At 32.7% G+C, this 20617-nt stretch overlaps 1 protein-coding gene across 1 annotated transcript; it reads right to left on the reverse strand.

The window, feature by feature from the left end:
- Positions 1 to 16462: 16462 nt before the first annotated feature.
- LOC125419657 (adenosine kinase 2) lies at positions 16463 to 20264 on the reverse strand. Its single transcript, XM_048466034.2, has 12 exons — positions 20065 to 20264; positions 19559 to 19612; positions 18930 to 18976; positions 18792 to 18823; positions 18595 to 18696; positions 18270 to 18337; positions 18043 to 18119; positions 17846 to 17943; positions 17649 to 17719; positions 17493 to 17559; positions 17226 to 17409; positions 16463 to 16892 (listed from the first exon to the last, which is right to left on the reverse strand). The coding sequence occupies exons 1-12, from the start codon at positions 20145 to 20147 to the stop codon at positions 16750 to 16752; spliced, it is 1026 nt and encodes a 341-aa protein (XP_048321991.2). The 5' UTR covers positions 20148 to 20264; the 3' UTR covers positions 16463 to 16749.
- Between the last annotated feature and the right edge of the window lie 353 nt (positions 20265 to 20617).

The following is a 20617-nucleotide window of genomic DNA, read 5'->3' on the forward strand; positions in this document are numbered from 1 at the left end:
GTCGGATGTACCATCATAAAGATCGAACTTCGGGGGAACGAATCGAGATGGTAAGTTTGTCTCGGCTATCCATCTGGAAAATGGAGTATGCACCAGATTTGAGACCCATCGTTGGTCAAATTAGGCCATACCCTTCTATCTCTTGACTTCTTGCTGTACTATTTCTCTCAAATCTTCTTTTTGTCCCTAAGTCAGTTTTTTCATTTTTGAAGTCCCTTCAATCTAGTCATGTATCCTTTTTCATTCCATGTCATTATGACTCTTTATGGCGATACTGCGAAGTGGTTAAGATCTGGACAACCTGTCTTCCTGTGACTTGTTTCAGCTTATATCTCACTGCTATTCTCCTAGCACTTCTTCTCTCTTTACTCCTGAAAGGGGAAGTAATTGTTGTAATTGTTGCATCAATTCTTGGTTCACTTTCTAAGTTTGTTCATACATAATTACCATTTCTTGGATTTTTGATTGAAGTGATTCCACTTTGTTTTATAAAGCAAAAATTTGTTTGCCTTGGGTGGGATTATCTTGGGAAGCTATTGCCAAAATCCTTAATAGATATTTCTGTTTGTTGTTTATTCCCCTACCTGGCGTGCCAAATTGTTGATGCTGAAATTTGGACAGCTTCCAGCTAGACGAAATGCTGATGTGGCAACTGAAATGTACATTATGGAACTGCAAAACAAGGAACAGAAGAGCAAAGTAACCTTGGTATCGGTGTAAACTATTGATGCTAAAATTTGGATAGCTTCCAGCTAGACAAAATGCTAACGTGGCAACGGGAATGTACATTATGAAACTGTAAAACAAAGGACAAAAGAGCAAAGTAACCTTGGTACCGGCCAAAGGTACTTTATTGCTCAAGTCAAATTATAAACTCACAATCCTTTCTTTTTTGGACTCAATAACCGTAGTTGATTGTTTATTTTTTAGCGTACCTTGAATGAGGTGCCTCCTCTTTTTTAATAATGAATTGGATGATATTATTCGGTTGATAATAATATCCCAGGATGATTTTTTGGGAATTCTGTTGTCCCATTTTGACTTCCATTTGAATTCTGCTTCAAATAATTCTACGAGATTTTGTCCTATCTTGATTGGATTCTCCTTTCTTTTAGGATTCGAAAATCTAGATATTTACTCAAGTATTGTTTTTGTTTCTGTACTTCTTTCGAGTAGTTCTACTTTTATATCAGATCCTGCGATATTGTGTCTTACCTTCGGATAATTTATCTCGGTTAAGATGTTCGAAATTAATTATTTCGAATGTATCGGTCTTTTGACTTGAGTCATCCCCTTTTAACTGAGGCATTGTAGCTATTAGGATACTATCGTTGATGTTACTGCTATTAGACAGACCTTGCTGATGTGTCTTGCGATGTGTCCTTATCGAATTATTTCACCTATACACGTATACATAAAATAATTACTAAATAATAGTAATAGAAAAAAAAGGAATAAGCCATTTGGGCTTTAGAGAAAATGGATCCTTCGATTTATTGGACCAATTAAAATATTACAGAGAGTTTGTGTTCAATGGTCGTACTCCAAAAGTAAGAAACAAGCTAATCCCATTACTAACACAAATAAGCCTTTTGAGTTATATAATTATAGCTAGTCTACATAAAATATCTAACAATCTCTCATTTTAACTGCATAATCATTACATGTAACAAGATTCACTTACTAGAAAATCTCTTAAAATAAAATAACATTTCATTTAAGCATATTACATGACGACATGGCACAACAATATACCAAAATAGATAGTAGAGATTCTCTTTGTAAACTAGATACCATTTCAACTAAGTACATTGTATGTCATAAACTCAATTTACGTAATAGAGAGTTATCTTACCATGTGCAATCCCCCGATACATGATAGCATTTCATTCAAGCACATTGTATACCGTTAGAATAGAACAACATACTCAAACTAGGTAGCAAAGACTCACCATGGGACCTATGAATCAACATACACATATACACTAAAACTAAAAAGTCTCAAACAGGCCTACTATGAGTAACAATACGTGTAATACACAATGATGGACATGCATATATGTATTGCTCACAATGCAATACTCAATCATATAAAACATATAACATGACCAACATAACAGATTACAAAACTCCCACTGAGTCATAATAGTTTCAACTACCTCGCAATCTCATGTAAGATACATGCTCTTTAAACAAGTCCATAGGCTAGCTTTATTAGTAAGTTTGCCACCATAGTGTAACAAGCACATGCACAATAGGATGAGGTTCTCAATAAAATGATACAACTGCAAAATTACCACAAAACAATATCATTGGCCATATAGCAAAAGTTCACCTAAAAGAATGTATCATAGTTTCAAAACACACAACATATTCAGCCTCCACAATTAATGAAGCTATAAATGTTTGTTCAATACTATTTTATAAAATAACTTCTACTATCATGATAAATAATAATCCGGTATTGAACTTTTAATCATCTATACAATCCCCATAATCAATTTAAAAAACTCCATTACGTCAAAGCAGTGATGTGCTTATCTCAAAACAAACACAACCACAAAGCTATTATAATCGATTCACAAAATTCTAGTACAACAAAATAGTGGCATGCTGATCTCAAAACAGTCATGGTTGTTTCATAATACATAGAGCCAGGACTACTCCAGAATTTACCAAAACACACCCACAACATAAACAATATCTAATAATGTGCAATCTTGAATACATATCAAACTACCAAATGTAAAATAAAATGGGACTACTCTCATTCATCCTTTTATTACTCTTGCATTCATGGGACACAGATTCGTAAAGATTCTATCACCTTTAACCTTCGATACTCTACTAGGAGAATATTGTGCATATAACAACTTTTCAAAATTCTATCAATGTGAATTCTCACTAAGATAGCTACTATACACAATTAGCATTGTCTTGAAAAATCTTTATTCCAATACAAATGAAACCTCTTAAAATCCTTCATATCAAAATGATGTGTAACATTTATTTTGTCTCAGTCACTAGGTCAATATCAATGGAAGCCAACGGTATACCTTCAACATACAATATCATAAATATAAAATTGTTTCCATGGACCCTTATACATATGCATCAACTAAAAAAATTCTCCTTAAAATCATTTTAGGTGAAAATTTCATTAAACTTGACACATTACTACCACGATGCTTGCTTATGACCATAAATAGATTTCAATTATGTATCTAACTAAAATTTAGATAATGAACTACTTATGGCTCCCTCATAAGTACCTAGATTTAATTCACTACTACTATCCAACTCATGTCTGCAAACGAGCCTCATAGTCTTCAGATACAATAAAACTCTAAAGCCTTTATGACCTTCTCAAAAGGCATATCAACACATGCTTTGTCTAGAACAACTTATTCTATCTCAAAGGATTCAATCTGGATTGACTATTGGTTACGCAACTATCAGATCAATTGTATCGTTAGCAGGAACATTAACAATGCAAATGAAAGCACTTTCCTCTCTAAGTTCAACTTCATCTTGGATCCTCACTCTCACCAATGTCAGAACATCCTTAAATAAGCTACTATGTCTAACTTAGAATTCTAATGATATGAGATAGACAATAAAATTTAGAGACCCTGGATCCTTTACAATAATCAACAAAATAACCATAGTTTTAGGATCAAAAATCTTGACTTAAGAATTATATATCATGACCTCAACTTGGCAACGTCATACATAAGAAAATATGCAAACCAAGCATAACTTGTTACCCATAAGAAAATTGGCAAATTAAAATTTACCAAACACATTGCACTATATCCACCAAGTGCGGTTCCTCCTCTCATTTATGCCATTTGCTAAGAGGAGTACCCAAGCATTATATATTACACATCAATGCCTCACTCACGCTAACAAAATTGCAAATGGTCCTAGGTGTCATCCAGTCTCGGCAATTTTATAATAGTATTCAATATCCCTTTCAAACCTCATAGCCTTCAATATCTTATTCATTTAAAACTTGATCTTCACCTTGAACTTTTAACAAAGCATCAGACTTCTTAAAAATAAGTATAACATATCCATAATAGGATAAGTCATTAATATTGGTAATAAAATACTTATAGTCTTCCAAAACAGATGGTGTAACATTTACACTAGTGTCATAACAATAAAAATTAATACAAATTCTGGTACAAACTAGTGCAATTATAGGAGTAATCATTGGAAAAAAAAAAAAAAAAGGGTATCTAACTCAAATAATAGCTTGTAAGCCAAGCTGCCATAAAATACCACATAAAGTCTCACAATGGCCAGTCTCAATTGGCTTTAAATTTCATGACATCTTCTTTTAAGCCATCAATTTCCAATAGTTGACCAATGTTGCAACACTCAGTAAAGAATTCTTTATTTCCACCTACTACAGGCAAATCACCTTTTATGCTAATGAGACTTGGCATCAAAATCCTTGTTCTTATTGGGCCTTAGATCTTGTCCTATATTTACAGAAATCTTCTGAAGTTTATCCATTTGACTGGTCATATAATAAAACTAAGGTTTGTTCAACTTGACATCATCCTTCTCCTTAAAGAGAATAGCAGTTAACTCCGCCAAACCTCATTCAAACTTCCTAGTATGTTGAGACTTGATCTAATATTTTTAATAGAGATGAAATGCTCTTCATTATGATGTAAGCTAGATACACCTCATTAATGTCCATATTAAGGTCCATGAGCTTGGCATAATAAAAGGAGAGTTTCAAGATAAGCTCTTTCTCACCATTAAAAGCTGACACTGTGTCCATCGTCTTCGATAGAAAAATGCATTGGATCTTCCAAAATTTGCAGATGAAATCAGCGACTTTGTTTTTGTGATTAGTAACCCATTGGGATTCTAGTAGACCCTCGATGAGAAATTGCCTCGCCGCTAGTTCTAGATGAAAAATTTCTACTTCTTGTTTCGTAAAAGATTGAGTGGTAGGGCTGATTGCTGAGGATTTTGATCCATTCTCAAGATCTTGGGCCGCCCCTCCAACTCGCTCCCAAATCCATCAATAGAGTTCAATAAATTCAAATAGTGATATTTCTTAATTTATCTAACCCGATAAATTGCATATCACACGATCCATCTATAGAATATTTGAAAACTCAAAATCATCCACGTGATTATCCATGACCATCACAGAGCACTATACAAGTGCTTCAAGTCCTTATACAACATTTGGCCTCGGCAATACTATAATTATTTGGTATTTCCAATGAACCGAAATCTAAATCTAAAGTTTAAATCTAGCTTTATAAGAGTCAAAAACTTTATCAGAATATTTTTACACTTCTAATAATTAATCCAATCTAACTTTATCATGATATTCATAGATAGAGTACGAGGGGTGCTCCCAACCATGGAAATAGCAAAAATAAGAATGCGTTACATCACAAAGACTATTTAAATGCTATCTTTCCACCCTTCTCAATCATATCATATGACATAATATTGTTATGACCCTCGTAGCACAAAGGATATCCATACACGGGCCACAGACAGTCAACCAAATCACCACAATCAAATGCATTGAAGTAAAAGAATGATAGAATAACTCAAAATATGTGATTCATGATATTCAATCAACTTCCACTATTATTCCAAACTTCCCACCAAGTAATTAAACCACTGATAGGATAGGCTAATAATCCATATGGACCCTGGTTCACAAGTGAGGAAAAATGGGTTTCACTGGCAATTTCATTAAATACGCAAGGGAAGTCTTGTAATAAACAAACACGAAGACTTCTTACTCATTATGCCAACTTCACATTGACACACATAAATTAGACAAATTAAATCTCTCGATAAAGTGAGTATCCAAAATTCCATTTATGTCAACCTTTATTCTATTGGCACCCATGATATGGATAAAATAAGTCTAATGACAAGTTGAGCAATTAAAATTACACATCACTATGCAAACTAAGCACTAAGCCTTATGACTATTCATGGTTTGGCCATATTAAGTCTTGCAACAGGTCAACACTTAGCCAAACTCACCAGTGTATGTAATATTGCATTAAGCCTTTTAAAGAGAAAGAACTTAACCAAAAAAAAAAACATTTAATTTGAACATGGGCACTTAAATTTAAATAAAATTAGGAATGGGAAAAAAATTATATTATATATATATATGTATATATGAAATAAATAGTAAATAATTACTTATTTATTTTGAAATTTAAAAAAAAAAAAGAAGCTACTGACATCATCATGTTAATATCATCACTAGATGACATCAGCATGATGATGTCACCCACCTATGGGACCAAATCACATGTAGCTTGATTCACCTTCAAGGTTTTGTTGGGTTGCGGATTTACCGGGTTTCCTGCAAACGAGTCACATGACCTATATATTGACCTAATCATATCTCATTGCACTGGTATTCTTTTTTGATAAGTGGAATCTTTTTCGATGAGTACACCAGATTTTTTTCATCTCGATGCAAGAAACTGATCTACGGTGTCAAAACAACCTATAACCTTTGGGAAACCAATGCCAAAATATAGGCATTTCCAATCACGGGTTTCACATGATATGATTTGATGAGGTTTATCATGGGAGCACTCAAAGATGGAGTCCTGAGCCATTAGAGCTACTAACTAGAACAATTACAAGAACTCGTGTAAAGAGGTTTAAAAAAGTATTGAATGGTCTATTTGAGAGGTGCTTATAAAAAAAAAAGTGCAAGATTTTTGCTAAAGAAAGATCAAAATTGGCAACAATATTGGGCATTGAAGGTTGTAGATGTGAAGGCATGAAGGAGGCCAATGTTATGGGCAATTTAGTCATTTTTTAAAAGTAAAAAATATATATATAAAAAAAAAACAAAAGGTGAAAGATGATGTCTATTGTGAAGATTATTATAATCTCGCTACTGGTTTTGGTTAAGATATATATTGCAAATTGAGTAATTTAGGTTTGGCTAGAAAATGGAGCACTAAGCTTTAAGATTCAAAGAAACAATTAAAGTCGATTCAAGGTATTGTTTTTTGACTCTTTGATTCTTTAGTTTAATTGATTCTTTGTCATCTTAAATTGTCCTTTTGCTATCTAAATCACTTGTTGTTTCTAAATTTGCTATTGTGGTCATTTTGTTTCAATTCTTTGGTCAATTTCTTTCATTGGCCAAAACTAATTGTTCTAATATTTGCTTTTACTTGCTTATTTTTTTTTAAGTTAGTCAATCCTGTTGATAAGTTAATTGAACCTAATTTTGCAGCTTAGTATTATTTGGGATTTAGTTTGCAAAGAACCAATATATTTGACTACGAGATAGAAAAGGCAAGAGAATAAGAGCTCATTAGAGGGTAAAAGCAAAAATTAATGTGCAAGCACAAGTGTTTAAACTTTACTTGAGTGAAACATGCAAAGGAGTAAAATTGTGAGGATCTTTTATATTATTGTGTTTTTATTACTAATTTTTTTATAGAATAAATGGTATAAAAATATATTTTGATCCAAGACTTTTACAAGCTCTAATTAGTGACATGACGGAGAAGCTCAAGGCTAAATTGAAGGCAGAAATGAAGGAGAAATTAATGAAGTCAAATCAAGGATGAATGCTTCCGCACAATAAACAGCCTCACAAGTTAGAAGAACTAGAGGAAAAGGTCTGTAACGATGTGAACATACTAGTACAATCGATGGACAAGGTTCGAGAAATGAAGAGGCCGATTTAACTAGTATAGGAAGAAGGGACTGTGGGGAGGACAATAGGAGTATCAAGCTTAAAATATCTTTATTTTTAGACAAGATCAATCCCGATGCTTACCTTGCATGGTAGCAAAGAGTTGAGATGGTTTTTGATTATTGTGATTACTCAAAATCTAAGAAGGTTAAGCTAATAAATGCAGAGTTTTTTTACTATGCTCTAAAGTGGTGGGATAAAGAATGCACTACTAGGAGGAGAGCTGGCAAGCATCAATTTCCATATAGGGGGAGATGAAAACTTTATTGAGAAAGAGGTTTGTACCCAACCATTATTATTATAATATTTATCAAAAGGTACAAAATTGTTCTCAAAGTTCAAGCAGTGAATAAGAGTGCCACAAAGAAATGGAGTCTCTAATGCTTAGAGTTGATATGGTGGAGGACGAGGAATCTACAATGGCTCATTTTCTTGTGCGTTTGAATAAGAACATTGCCGACCAAGTAGATTTGCACTAATACATGGATCTTGAGGAGATGTTGCATATGGGAACCAAAATAGAGCAACAACTAAAAAAGAGTGGTACCATGCGTGAATCTAGTGCACTAAGCCCTTGGAAATCAATAATCCATCAGGCCAAAAGTTCTAAGCCACTTTAATCAAGTAAGCCCTATCTAACCACCTCTCATAATCATGATATAACGTGTTTTAAGTGTCAAAGCATGGGATATATATCTAGCTAATGTCCAAATCAAAGGACAATAGTCATACAAGAGAGTGGAGAAGCAGAGTTCGAGGAGGAGGATTCAAGTGGCAATGAGATTCCACCATTGGAAGATTGCAATGATTATGGAGACGAGAATGAGCTCCATATCATGAAGGATTGAACTTAGTGGCAAGGTGAGCATTAGCATTGTACAAAGATGAGGATGATATATACAACGTGAGAACATCTCTCACACTAGATGCAAAATCCAAGATAAGGTATGTAGTATGATAATTGATGATGGTAGTTTTGCAAATATTACTAGTACTTTACTTGTTGAAAAACTGGGTTTACCTACCTTTAAACATCCATATCCTTATAAGTTAAAATGGTTGAATCATAATGGTGTGTAAAGGTGACTAAACAAGTTAGGGTTAATTTTACTGTCAAGAAATACACTAATGAAGTTTTGTGTGATGTAGTTCCTATGAAGGCTGAACACTTATTATATTAGGCAGTCTTTGGCTATATTATAAGGATACTTTGCATCATGGACAAACTAACAAGTATGAGTTTAATTTTAAAGGTAAAAAGTTGTACTTGCATCATTATCTCCTAAATAGGTATTGGAAGACTTAATAGCCATGCAAAAGTTAATGGGGAAGCTAATTACAATAGAGGCTGAAAATAAAAAAGGATAGAGAATGATTCCAACATCGGCCAACAATAAAAATTCAAAGGAGGAGAAATCATGTGAGGCCAAGCTGCATTCTAAAAAAAAGAGTGTTAAATCCGTGGGTGAAAGTGAGAGGAAAGAAAAAAAAAACAAGAGGGAAAAAGAGGAAAGAAAAGAGACACACTTTATATAAAAAGAGTGAAATTAAAAAATCTTTCTTGAGCAAGAAGCTGATGTTTGTAATGATGTATAAATAATGTTATTTGAATTATTTAACTAACCCTGATGATCCTATTTTGTCTAGTTTTGCTATGTCTTTTTTGTAAGAATATGAATTTTTCTTTTTAGAGGAGATTTCTAAAGGATTACCTCCATTAAAATGAATTAAATATCAAATAGATTTAATTCCTGGAGTTTCAATTTCTAACAAGCTTGTATATAGAACCAATATGGAAGAAACAAAGGAATTACAACGTCAAATAAGTAAACTTTTTTATAAAGGCTATGTAAGAGAAAGTAAGAGTCCTTGTATTGTGCCTATGTTATTAATGCCTAAAAAGATAGAACATGGAGAATGTGTGTTGATTATAGGCTATTAATAATATAACCATTAAGTATAGATATACAATACCTAGATTAGATGATATGCTTGATAAATTGCATGGTGCTTATGTTTTCTCGAAAATTAATCTTAAAAGTGGATATCATCAAATTCGCATGAAAAAGGGTGATAAATGGAAAACAACTTTTAAAAGGATTGTATGAATGGTTAGCCTTATGGTTTAACTAATGCACCTAGTACATTTATTCATCTTATGAATCATGTTTTAAGAGCATATTTAGGACAATTTGTTGTATATTTTGATGATATCTTAATATTTAGTTGAAATTTAAAGGAGCATGTTGAGCATCTTAGGGCTGTGTGTGATGTTCTAAGAAAAGAAAATTTGTATGCCAACCTTAAGAAATGTAATTTTTACACTAGTGAACTTGTATTTTTAGGTTTTGTTTTTAGTGCAAAAGGCATAAGATTGACAGTGAAAATGTAAGGGCAATTAAGGAATGGCCGACCTCTACTTCTATAACCAATATTAGAAGTTTTCATGGTCTTGCTAGTTTTTATAGGAGATTCATGAAGGACTTCAGTACTATTGTTGCACCACTTACGGAAGTGGTTAAGAAGGCTCTAAATGGTGAATGGAACAAAAAAAATCTTTTAATTTGCTAAAAGATAAACTTATTGATATACCTTTGCTTTCTTTGCCTAACTTTGTTAAAACATTTGAAGCTGAGCATGATGCATCAGGTATTGGTATATATGTTATTCTTATACAATAAGGTAGATCCATCATCTACTTCAGTGGAAAATTGAGTGGAGCTACATTGTATTGTCCTGTGTATAACAAGGAGTTCTATTTGTTGGTTAGAGTGTTGGAGCTGTGACAATATTACCTTTGGCCAAAAGAATTTGTACTATACATTGATCATAAGTCTTTAAAGCATTTGAAGGGTCAAACTGAACTCAATAGGATTCATGGAGATTGGATGGAACTTATTAATACCTTTCCATATGTGATCAAGTACAAATCAGGTAAAGATAATATAGTGGCTGATGCATTATTAAGAAGGTATACTTTACTTTCCGATTTGCATGCTAAGTTGTTAAGTTTTGAACATATTAAAAGTCTTTATACAAATGATGAAAACTTTACTAAAATTTACTTGCAATGTGAAGGTATGCTGAAGCTAAGTTCTATCTTTTTGATGGTTTCATCTTTAGAGAAGATAAATTATGCATTCCTAGTTGTAGTTTGCATGAATTTTGGTTAAAAGAATCTCATTGTGGCGGTTTAATGGGACACTTTGGTGTAGCTACAATATTAATTATATTGCATGAACATTTTTATTGGTCATGTATAAGAAAGGATATAGAGAAAATTTGTTACAAGTGTATTAAGTGTAAGCTAGCTAAATCAAAGTTGAACTCTTATGGATTATACATGTCATTACCTATACCTAGTCATCTTTGGATTGATATCTTTATGCACTTTGTATTAGGATTACCTAGAATAAAAAGTGGTAGGGATTCCATTTTTGTTGTTGTTAATAGGTTTTCTAAAATGGCACACTTTATTACTTGTCATAAAATATATGATGCATCTAATATTACTAACTTTCGTTTCAAAAAAATTGTTAACTGGCATGGTATGTGTTTATGAGAATTCGCCCAAACCAGCACAACCAACAACTCACTGGGATGCTGATCCATTATGGATGAAGACCGGGCCAATCATGAGGGCTCAAGTTAATAGATTTAAGGACAACCTGACTGCCTTTATTCAAGAAGTTATCAATTCTTAAAAGGCATTGTCCATACCCAAAGATACAAAGCATGTTTTAAGCATCCAAGTGGTGGAAGCCATTACGGACCCGGGAAGCTGTTTTAGTGCAACTATGGACTCCGGGCAACAAGAAATGGTTCCAACACTTTATGGAATCAATGATATCAATAAGAGGTCATGGAATCAACCCAAGGCAGAATCAAAAGCAATCAAAGAGGGCTTGTACGAATAAGGGAAAAGTTGGCGGGTTTTGCTGGATTTTGTTGCTAGCTTTACTGTATATTGCTGAGTTGGCATTTTCTCTTTGTTCCAATGAAGGGAAATGTATGAGACTCAATGATAATCCTATTTGGTATCCTACATGGCACATGGGAGCTGATTTGGAGCTTATATTGGTCATTGATTGGTCAAAGACAGCTAAGTTTGAAAGATAGTCAATTAGTTTCCTAATTTGATTTTGACTTTTTTGTTTTAGGAAATTAGTCTTTTCTTTGGTTTCTATTTATTTATTTGCTAGACAAATCAACTTAGGAAAGTTATTATTTTATTATTTCAGTTGTAAATTAATTAATTCCTCATTCAAAATAAATGAATTAATTAATCAAAACTAGATTAGGAAAGGAATACAAAATTTGGCCACATTAGGAAAATAACAATGCTTGGCCGGTTTTGTCCTAGGTCTTTAGGGTTTATTGTTTTGTGACTTTAACCTATTTAAAGGCTTATTTTCAATGAGAAATCAGCTTACATATTATACAGAAAATTATTTGTGAGATAGAATTCTCTTTGTTTTCTTTGAACACCTAAAACGCCATTAGAGAGTGAGTGTTTTAGTGTTGATTTGTCAATAGGATATTCATAACCTATTGTGGCATCTTCAATATAACAAAGTTTCTAATCACAGGTTGGTTAGAGGTTAAGATTTTCCCATAAGAACTTGAACTTAATTGAGATCAGGGCTAATATAATATAAGTTTATGCACAAGTCGATCTAGGTTCGTATCATGCGTAGAACAATAGTTGCTAATATAGATGCTAAATTTCTAAGTTACTTTTGGAAGAATTTATAGGCTAAACTAGTTACTAAGTTGTTATTTTCTGTTACTTTTCATCCTCAGACTGATAGTTAAATAGTAGTAAATAGGACTTTGTTTACCTTGTTAAGAGCTTTAATTAGTAAAAATATTAAAATTTGATAAGACTATTTGCCATATGTAGAGTTTGATACAATAGGATTATTCATTCTACTACTATGTTTTCACCTTTTGAACTTGTTTATGGTTTTAATTCTTTAAGTCCATTGGATTTATTACCATTACCTTTACGTAAAAGAACTAGTGTAGATGGAAAGTGGAAAACCAAATTGATCAAGCTTCTATATGAAGAGGCATGTGCAAACATAGAGGTGAAGATAGAGCAATATGCAAAACAAGCCAATAAAGGAAGAAAGAAGATTGTCTTTGAGCCTAGAGATTGGGTATGGCTACATCTTAGGAAGGAGAGGTTTCCTGAGTAAAGAAAATCAAAATTATGCCAAGAAGAGATGGACCATTCCAAATATTGCAAAAGATTGGAGACAATGCTTATAAGCTAGATTTTCCGAGTATAACATTAGTGCTACTTTTAATGGATCTAACTTATTCCCTTTTGATGCAAGTGACGATTTCAGGACAAATCATATTCAAAAGAAGGGGAATGATGAAATTCATCATGGGAGCACTCAAAGATGGAGTGTTGAGCCATTGAAGTTGCCAACTGGACCAATTACAAGAGCTTGTGCAAAGAGGTTTAAAAAAACATTGAATAGCTTTATCTGAGCGATGCTTATCAATCAAAAGTGCAAAAGTTTTGCTAAGGAAGAATCAAAATTGGCAATGTTGAACACTGAAGGCTACGAACATGAAGGCATGAAGAAGCCAATATTAGGGGCAATTTGGTCATTTTTCAAGAGCATGATGGTGTGGTATTTTGATAACATGGTATCCTTGGGCATGGCATAACATGTCATCTAAGTGGCTGTTCAATGTGGTTTAAAGAGAAAGAAATTAGCTTGTTTCCTTTTAGGCTGAATTATGGCTAAGTTACTTGTTCTCTAAGTTTTACAATTTTAGTCTTATTTTGATATTAAGAAACTTTTAATTTTTATTATATTTTTAATTATTTTTAGCTGGACAATGAATTGTTAACTAGTTTTCTAATATTAATTTGTCATATAATTAGTTACTTTTCTAAACTATAAAGAAATTGACTAGCCAAATTTAAATTCGGAAATAAGTTAGAATTTAGGGTTTCAGGAAACATTAAAATTGTGCGTCGCTATAGGTATTATTGGCCGAACATTTTAGATCTATTTACATGTACTTTTGCCTATAAAAAGGCTTCAAATTCATTAATACAAAAACTTTTAATCTTCAACAAAATTTAATACTTGTGAGAGTTAAACATTTTATTTCTCTAACAATTATCCTTTGAACTTTTCTAACTTGAGAATTAAAGTTCAAACCTTGACTTATCAATAGGGTATTTTCGCAACCCTTTTGTGGTATCATTCATTATACAGAACCTGAACCTATTAGACGATCGAGTATTAGCTTGTACGAATCAAGATTGGATTGCTTAGGCTTTGATCATCCAAAAAAACATTTCATTCAAAAAGAAAATCAGTTTAAAACACATCCTAAGTTTCGATTTGATCCAAAACAAAGTGTCCCAAAAAATTTTGCACAAAATGGATTTTCTGATTCTGTGGGTTTTCACACCAAACTGAAAGCTCAAAACACGTTCTATTCCACTCAAAATCCAAGCTATAACAATGCCCATATCTAAATTTGTCATAGAAACAAAGTTCACATAATTGCATATCTAAATTTTTCCAAGAAACAAAGTTCGTAGAATTGCATAAAATTGATTTTAACATAACGTAAAATCCCGATACTATTCAAAAGATAGAATCCAAATTCCATTTTACACGGCATAGTAGATTATAACCAAATCATAAATCTACATATATATATATATATATATATATGTTATAAATATATTTATTTAAATACTTTGACATATACAGATCAACATGGATAGATCACACGATGCACAAATCATAAATTGTACATCATGAAAGACAGTTAAACATGTGTGTGGCTATGATACTAATTGATAATGCTAATACATGATAAATCATTTAATATAGCATTATAAATCCCTCAATCTGCACATGTGCATATACTATATTTTTTTTATAAGATTAGAGATCAGATTTACTAACATTTAAACTACAACTATTTAATCTTAATTATCATCATTCTTGCAAAAACAAAAAATAATAAGCACATAAACAGTGCTTGATAGACATAATTTTCTCTAACACCTCTCCGTCATCATTTTGTTATCAAAGTTTCAAAAGGAACAATAAGTATTTTCAATGGGCCGTTTGAGATGGTAAAGAAGAATGGACAACGCAACTTAAAGATAAATACGTTATAGACAAATATACATTTGATAACAGATTTGTTTAAAAAATAATAAATAATAACAAATAACTTTAGGTCTATCTAAATATATAAGAAATTTATTAAGATGATTCATATATTATATATGATATACCTTTCTAAATACCAAGATTATTTGTAAAGCAGCCTTAATTAAACATAACTGTCCACCAAATGACCCCTATAATTTGGTCCACTTCTGTCCAGATTATTTGTAATCAACGAGTACAAAGAATAATCATCAAACCGGACGGTAGGAACAAGCCAACTTGGTCATTCCCCCTCAACATTAAGATGATTCATATATTATTTTATTTTATTTTATTTGCTGAAGATGATTCATATATTATTTGATATACCTATTTAAAATATCAAGATTTTTTGTAAGAACAACCTTAATTAAATATATAACATCTACGAAAGTACGAAATTGGCCCGTCCACTCCCGTTTGGCTTGCTGAGTATTTAAGGACCGAACATAATTGGCTAAGAAATGCCCCTATAAATCTAATCCGAAAAGGAAGATTTGCACCTCCCAATCCTCTGTCCTTCGTCATTATTATAAGTACACCAACAGGCGAATATGTTTTTATTTTAAATATTTATTGGACTAAAGTAATTGAATTATTTTAGCCCAATAGCGGAGTCCAAAGTCGCAAATGGACACAAAGCAATCATTAAAGGCACACCTAGTCAACTCCTGATAAAATTTGAAAATAAGCCTTTTAGAAAATGCGTAATTTTTATTAAAATATGTTATCTGCATTATAATTTATACATTTATTTTAAAAATTCATTTTTGTTAGCCAGACCATCAATTTAACTTATCTTATATTTATAACTTCAAATTAAACCTACTAACACAACAATTCAAAATTTTCTTTCATATTTTTAGACTTGTTTGGATGTTTGGAAGATAGCAAAAAAGAAAAAAATTGAGGAAAAATGAGGGAGAAAAATATGAAAGGAAAAAAAACTTACAATTTTTTTTATATTCTGCTCACCAATTTTCAGGAAAAAAAAAAAAATCTACGTACAGTTTTTTAGTTTTTTACAGACATGAGAGAGAGGAGACAGAGAAAGGAGAGAGGTTTTAGAGGAGAGAAAGAGAAGAAAGAAAGAGAGCAAGTTACAGAAGAAGAGAGAGAGACGAGAGAGCAATAGAGGAGAGAGAGGAGAGAAAAAAGAATAAAAAAGAGAGAAGAAAGATTGCAAGAGAGTTATAGAGGCAAGGGAGAGAAGAGAGAGAAAAGAGAGACGAGAGGACCACAAATACTTTGACATATACAGAACCATCCTTAGAAAATTAATCAAATGCTTCGTTTAAGGAGCATTTGATATTTTAGAATCATGCAACAAAAATCCCCCTTTTTATTTTTCTGGTTAAAAGATTTTAAAGGGGTTAAGAGAAATTTTTTTTTTTTTTTTTTTTGGGGTGAATAAAGGTTTGTAGGCTTCCGCACACCACAAAATCCATGATATCATTGAACTAAGATTAATCATTTCCGACCCAATTTTTTTTTTTTTTTTTTTTAAGTCAGGAATAATAATGCCATATAAAATAAAAAGAAACAATATATAAAATTCCAGTGACATTATAACACAAAAATGTATTCTACCTCCAACGATTTTTATGACCATCACATACATCTCTGACCTAAAAATAATACGTTTGTGCTCAAACTTTCATAGCATAAAATATGGGATGATTCATATTTGGAGGGCCATCTTACCATGAAGACGACAAAATGACCAGTAATTAATTGGAAAATACAAAATTCAATTGCAGCAATAGGCAATGAAAATTTAAACTGCATCATAGGATTAGGGACAAGAAAAATTATTTATTTGAAATCAGGCTTCTCTGGGTAAGTGCAACCAGACCTTTGGATAATAACATTTGCTGCATAACAGCCAGCTCTAACGCATTCTTCGATTGGTTTCTCTTGAACTAACTGTGACAGAAATCCTCCAACAAAAGCGTCACCTACATAAAAGTAAAAGATGTCATGCACTTGTTCATTTTCTTAACGTGTGGGGATTTTTGACTGATAATGAGATGCAGCACATGCCGAATGGAAACATACAAAGATATAATATATATATATATATATATATAAAAGCCAGCTTGTAATGGCTATTTCAGATTTCAGATGTCAGTTTTCATTACACAGGTAGTTTATAAACATCTTAATGACCTAAAATTTTGACCCCTACACGTTATTTTTTTGTTTCAAATTCTCAGATTTGTTACACCAACATTAAATTAGATGAGTATCCATTATATTTTCCAGCATCCTAAGAGCTACAGAAGATATACCTGCTCCATTTGTATCAACAAGCTTCTCCTTAGGCAACAGTATCACTGGGAACTTTTTCACCTTGCCATCCTCAGCAACAACTACAGGATCGGCACCCTGAGTAATAACAGTGATCCTCTTATGTGTTCCAGATGCCTTTGGCCACTGGGAAATCTTGATAGCTATCTCCTCAACATTATCAGTCTGCCATTAGAACAGTCAATACAGGTTAAATTTGATGCGTAAAACATCAATATGATAATAATATGGTATGACACAAGAATTACCTCCCAACCATGAACTTTTGAGAAAGTTCTCGCTTCAGTCTCATTTCCATAAACGTAGTCCATGTACCTAAAACCAAAAAGACATGCCACAAGTTAGTGAATCCAAACTCTGAAGCACGAGGAAAATCATGAAAAAGAAGATAGCAAAATGCTTACGGCAAAACTTTTTCTTGTACATCCCTGAAGAACTCACAAATAAATGGAGCAGAAAGATTCATTGAGAAGATCTGCACAAGAATTAATTCAGTTTCAGCAAAAATAATAATACTACTAAAAGTCAATGATGTTTCTCAACAAAGCAGTTGAAAGAAGCAAAATTGATGGAATCTTTCATTTTATGTCATTTATGTTACCTTGTTGTTTGCAGCAGCATGCTCAGCAACAAGCTGTATGGAGTCTGGTGATACAGTGAGAAAAAACCCAGCTATATAATAGTACTTGGCCTTCTCAACTGTCCAGTCACAATTAAAAAAAGAGAAGAAAAATCAGTATACAATAATGTATTAGTAGATAACAAGACAGAAATCACAAGAGGAATATTGAAAAGTACCCAAGGCCCAATTTTCTGGTCTCTTCAGATGTTCAGACTTGTAGCAATTAGCAGCTGACAAATTTGCAATAAGTGACCTGCATAAACATCCAACCAGATTGTGGTTGATTGGTGAGCTAAAGTTTTGAGTCTACATTAAGTTTTACAAACACCAAAACAGGGATATATAGTAGGAGTCTGATAGGCAGTTAAGTGAAATTTCAAACCATTCTTGATGTTAAACTGACCTTTCACCACCAACAACACAAACAGCACAAGTTCCAGTTGGTGTAGATTCATGCTCATAATAGTGAACCTGTTTGGAATCACAACAGATACCATCAATAACATAATGGAAATTTGTAGACAATAGGCCAATGGGATTGAAATAACCAAACAAATATAGATGCAAAAATAAAGGAGGGAACTAATATAAAATATACTTAAAAGACCCTTTTTATTTATTTTTTTTTTTTTTTTGGGGGGCATAAAACTTAAGACCAGTTGAATACAGTTCAAAGAAAAGAAACATGCACACAGAAGGAAAATCTGAAAGCAATGGAAGACATTTACATTAACACCAGCAATCTTAGAGTTTTTCTTCATCTCCTCCCCAAATTTGTCCTTTCCAATGCAACCAATATAACTTGTTGCGCCAGGGATTTGAAGCAACCACTGCAGAGGTAAGGGGAAACTCAATCTATGTTAATAACGAAATATGATGTATGATTGGATTCCTTGGATAACACCAGAAAGAATTTATAACGTACTTGAGCAACTTTGATAGAGTTTTGAGTGGCACCTGCAAGAAATATATTGAATAGACACATCAGGGACTATACTCACGAAATAAAGTAACGATAAAAACAATGGTAGCAAAACCCAATACAATTACATGGCTGCATTACCTCCAGCAATAAATTCCACATTATCCTTGGAAGCCAATTCATCATACCTGAGACATAAATTCAATTACATCGCTTCTAATATTAGCAAGTAAACAACCGTATCTCAAGACAAAATAATTACTCAGATGGAACGGAAAGTCAGGAATCCATATGCCCAACAAATTATAATGCAAAGAACCTTGACCAGAATATCTTAAATTGCGCTCATAATTGCAGGTGCAATATTTCTTTCTTTGATTGTTTTGCTAAATTTCTTTCTTTAATTATGTTAAACAATGATAAGCTCATAACACTATTAAACTTGTCAACATTGGTTTAGTGTGAATTTGCCTAAAACAGTGATTTAGCTTTTGAAGGATAATAATACTAACAAAGACATATAGATTTCTGATCTCGCTACTTGATCTGTACAAGCAAAACATAATCCCCAACTTTTAAAGTGTTATCGTGCAAGTGATCATCAAATATGCAGCCCAACAATTGAAAAATCAATTAAAAAAGGAAAAAAAGAAAAAAGAAAAAGGAAAAAAAAGTTATGCTAACACGAGAAGATTACAGTGAATAAATTGCTCAAAAACGCTAACTACTCAGGAAAATCTACTGATCTTGAAACAGAGAGAATTCTTTACATGGGTAAGTGCTTGTCCTCCGCAAGAATGGCATTGTTAAGTTTGACGTCATACCTGTCACACCAATCACAAAAATTAAAACTTAGTTTTTTTTTTCTTTTTTCCAAATCAAGATGACATTTTTAAAAAACTAATAATAATAATAATAAAAACCCAGATCGTATTTCCCAGAAATAAAATACAGTATGCGCATACATACACACTCATAAATGTATATAATATATATACATATATTCCACATTCTAATACAAACAAAATGCCCCAAAAAACAAATAGGTAAGATAGCAAAATCCATACAATTAACATAATTTTGGTAAGTCATGTAAAAAGAATAGCTTTTAAGCTATTTGTATGAAATTACAAAAGCAGTAGCACATCAAGTATCTCTATGAAACATAAAGGCAAGCAACCGAACCCAGCTCAGAGAACACAAAACGAGATCTGGATTTCAGAGAGGTAGAGAGGAAGAAATAAGAAGCTGTAAATTGAGAAAGGATGCGGCATACTTATTCAAGAATTCTTCGTCGACGACGGCTGAGATGTCAAGGAGTGGGTTTCCCATTCCCAGCAGAATTCCTTCGTACGCCATCTGTGCAATAAAAGAGCTGAAAGAGAGTTATAGCCTTTGATACAGAATAGATATTAGGTTAGCAGAAGAAGAAGAAGAAGAAGAAGCAGATTCAGATCTATCGAGCAGCACCAAAACTGAGCGTGTTTATAGGAGCTTTGCCCCGCCTACTGCTCCACCAATTCTCAGTCTCACCAAACCTACTGGGCCCCTTGGATGGGCAAAGTTACGCTATGCTTTTCCCATTTTTGGTTTTACGTGGACCCGACTAATTAAGGGCTGTCATTCTCTAGAGAAAAAATTTAATGGCTGTGATGCCTTTTACTCCTTTGGTGGTTGATCGTTATGATTATCCATCAGGATTTGGACCAATTAAATGCTCATAAATCACTAAATTTCCTACCATTTATTTGTTATTATCACAGATTATTATAGCTCCATTAGAGAAGTTGGTTGTTGGAAAGTGAAAAATATCTATAATCTTTTTTACA

Source organism: Ziziphus jujuba, chromosome 11 (genome assembly GCF_031755915.1).
Source record: "Ziziphus jujuba cultivar Dongzao chromosome 11, ASM3175591v1".
Classification (NCBI taxonomy): domain Eukaryota; kingdom Viridiplantae; phylum Streptophyta; class Magnoliopsida; order Rosales; family Rhamnaceae; genus Ziziphus; species Ziziphus jujuba.

Bases quoted from the DNA above. Each gene is read 5' to 3' on its own strand.
- LOC125419657 (XM_048466034.2), bottom strand. From the start codon at position 20,147: ATGGCGTACGAAGGAATTCTGCTGGGAATGGGAAACCCACTCCTTGAC. The intron at 18,338-18,594 runs GTAAATGTCTTC...GATTCCAAACAG, and splicing joins CTAAGATTGCTGGTGTTAAT to GTTCACTATTATGAGCATGA. The intron at 17,720-17,845 runs GTAACATAAATG...ATTCTTGTGCAG, and splicing joins ATGCTGCTGCAAACAACAAG to ATCTTCTCAATGAATCTTTC.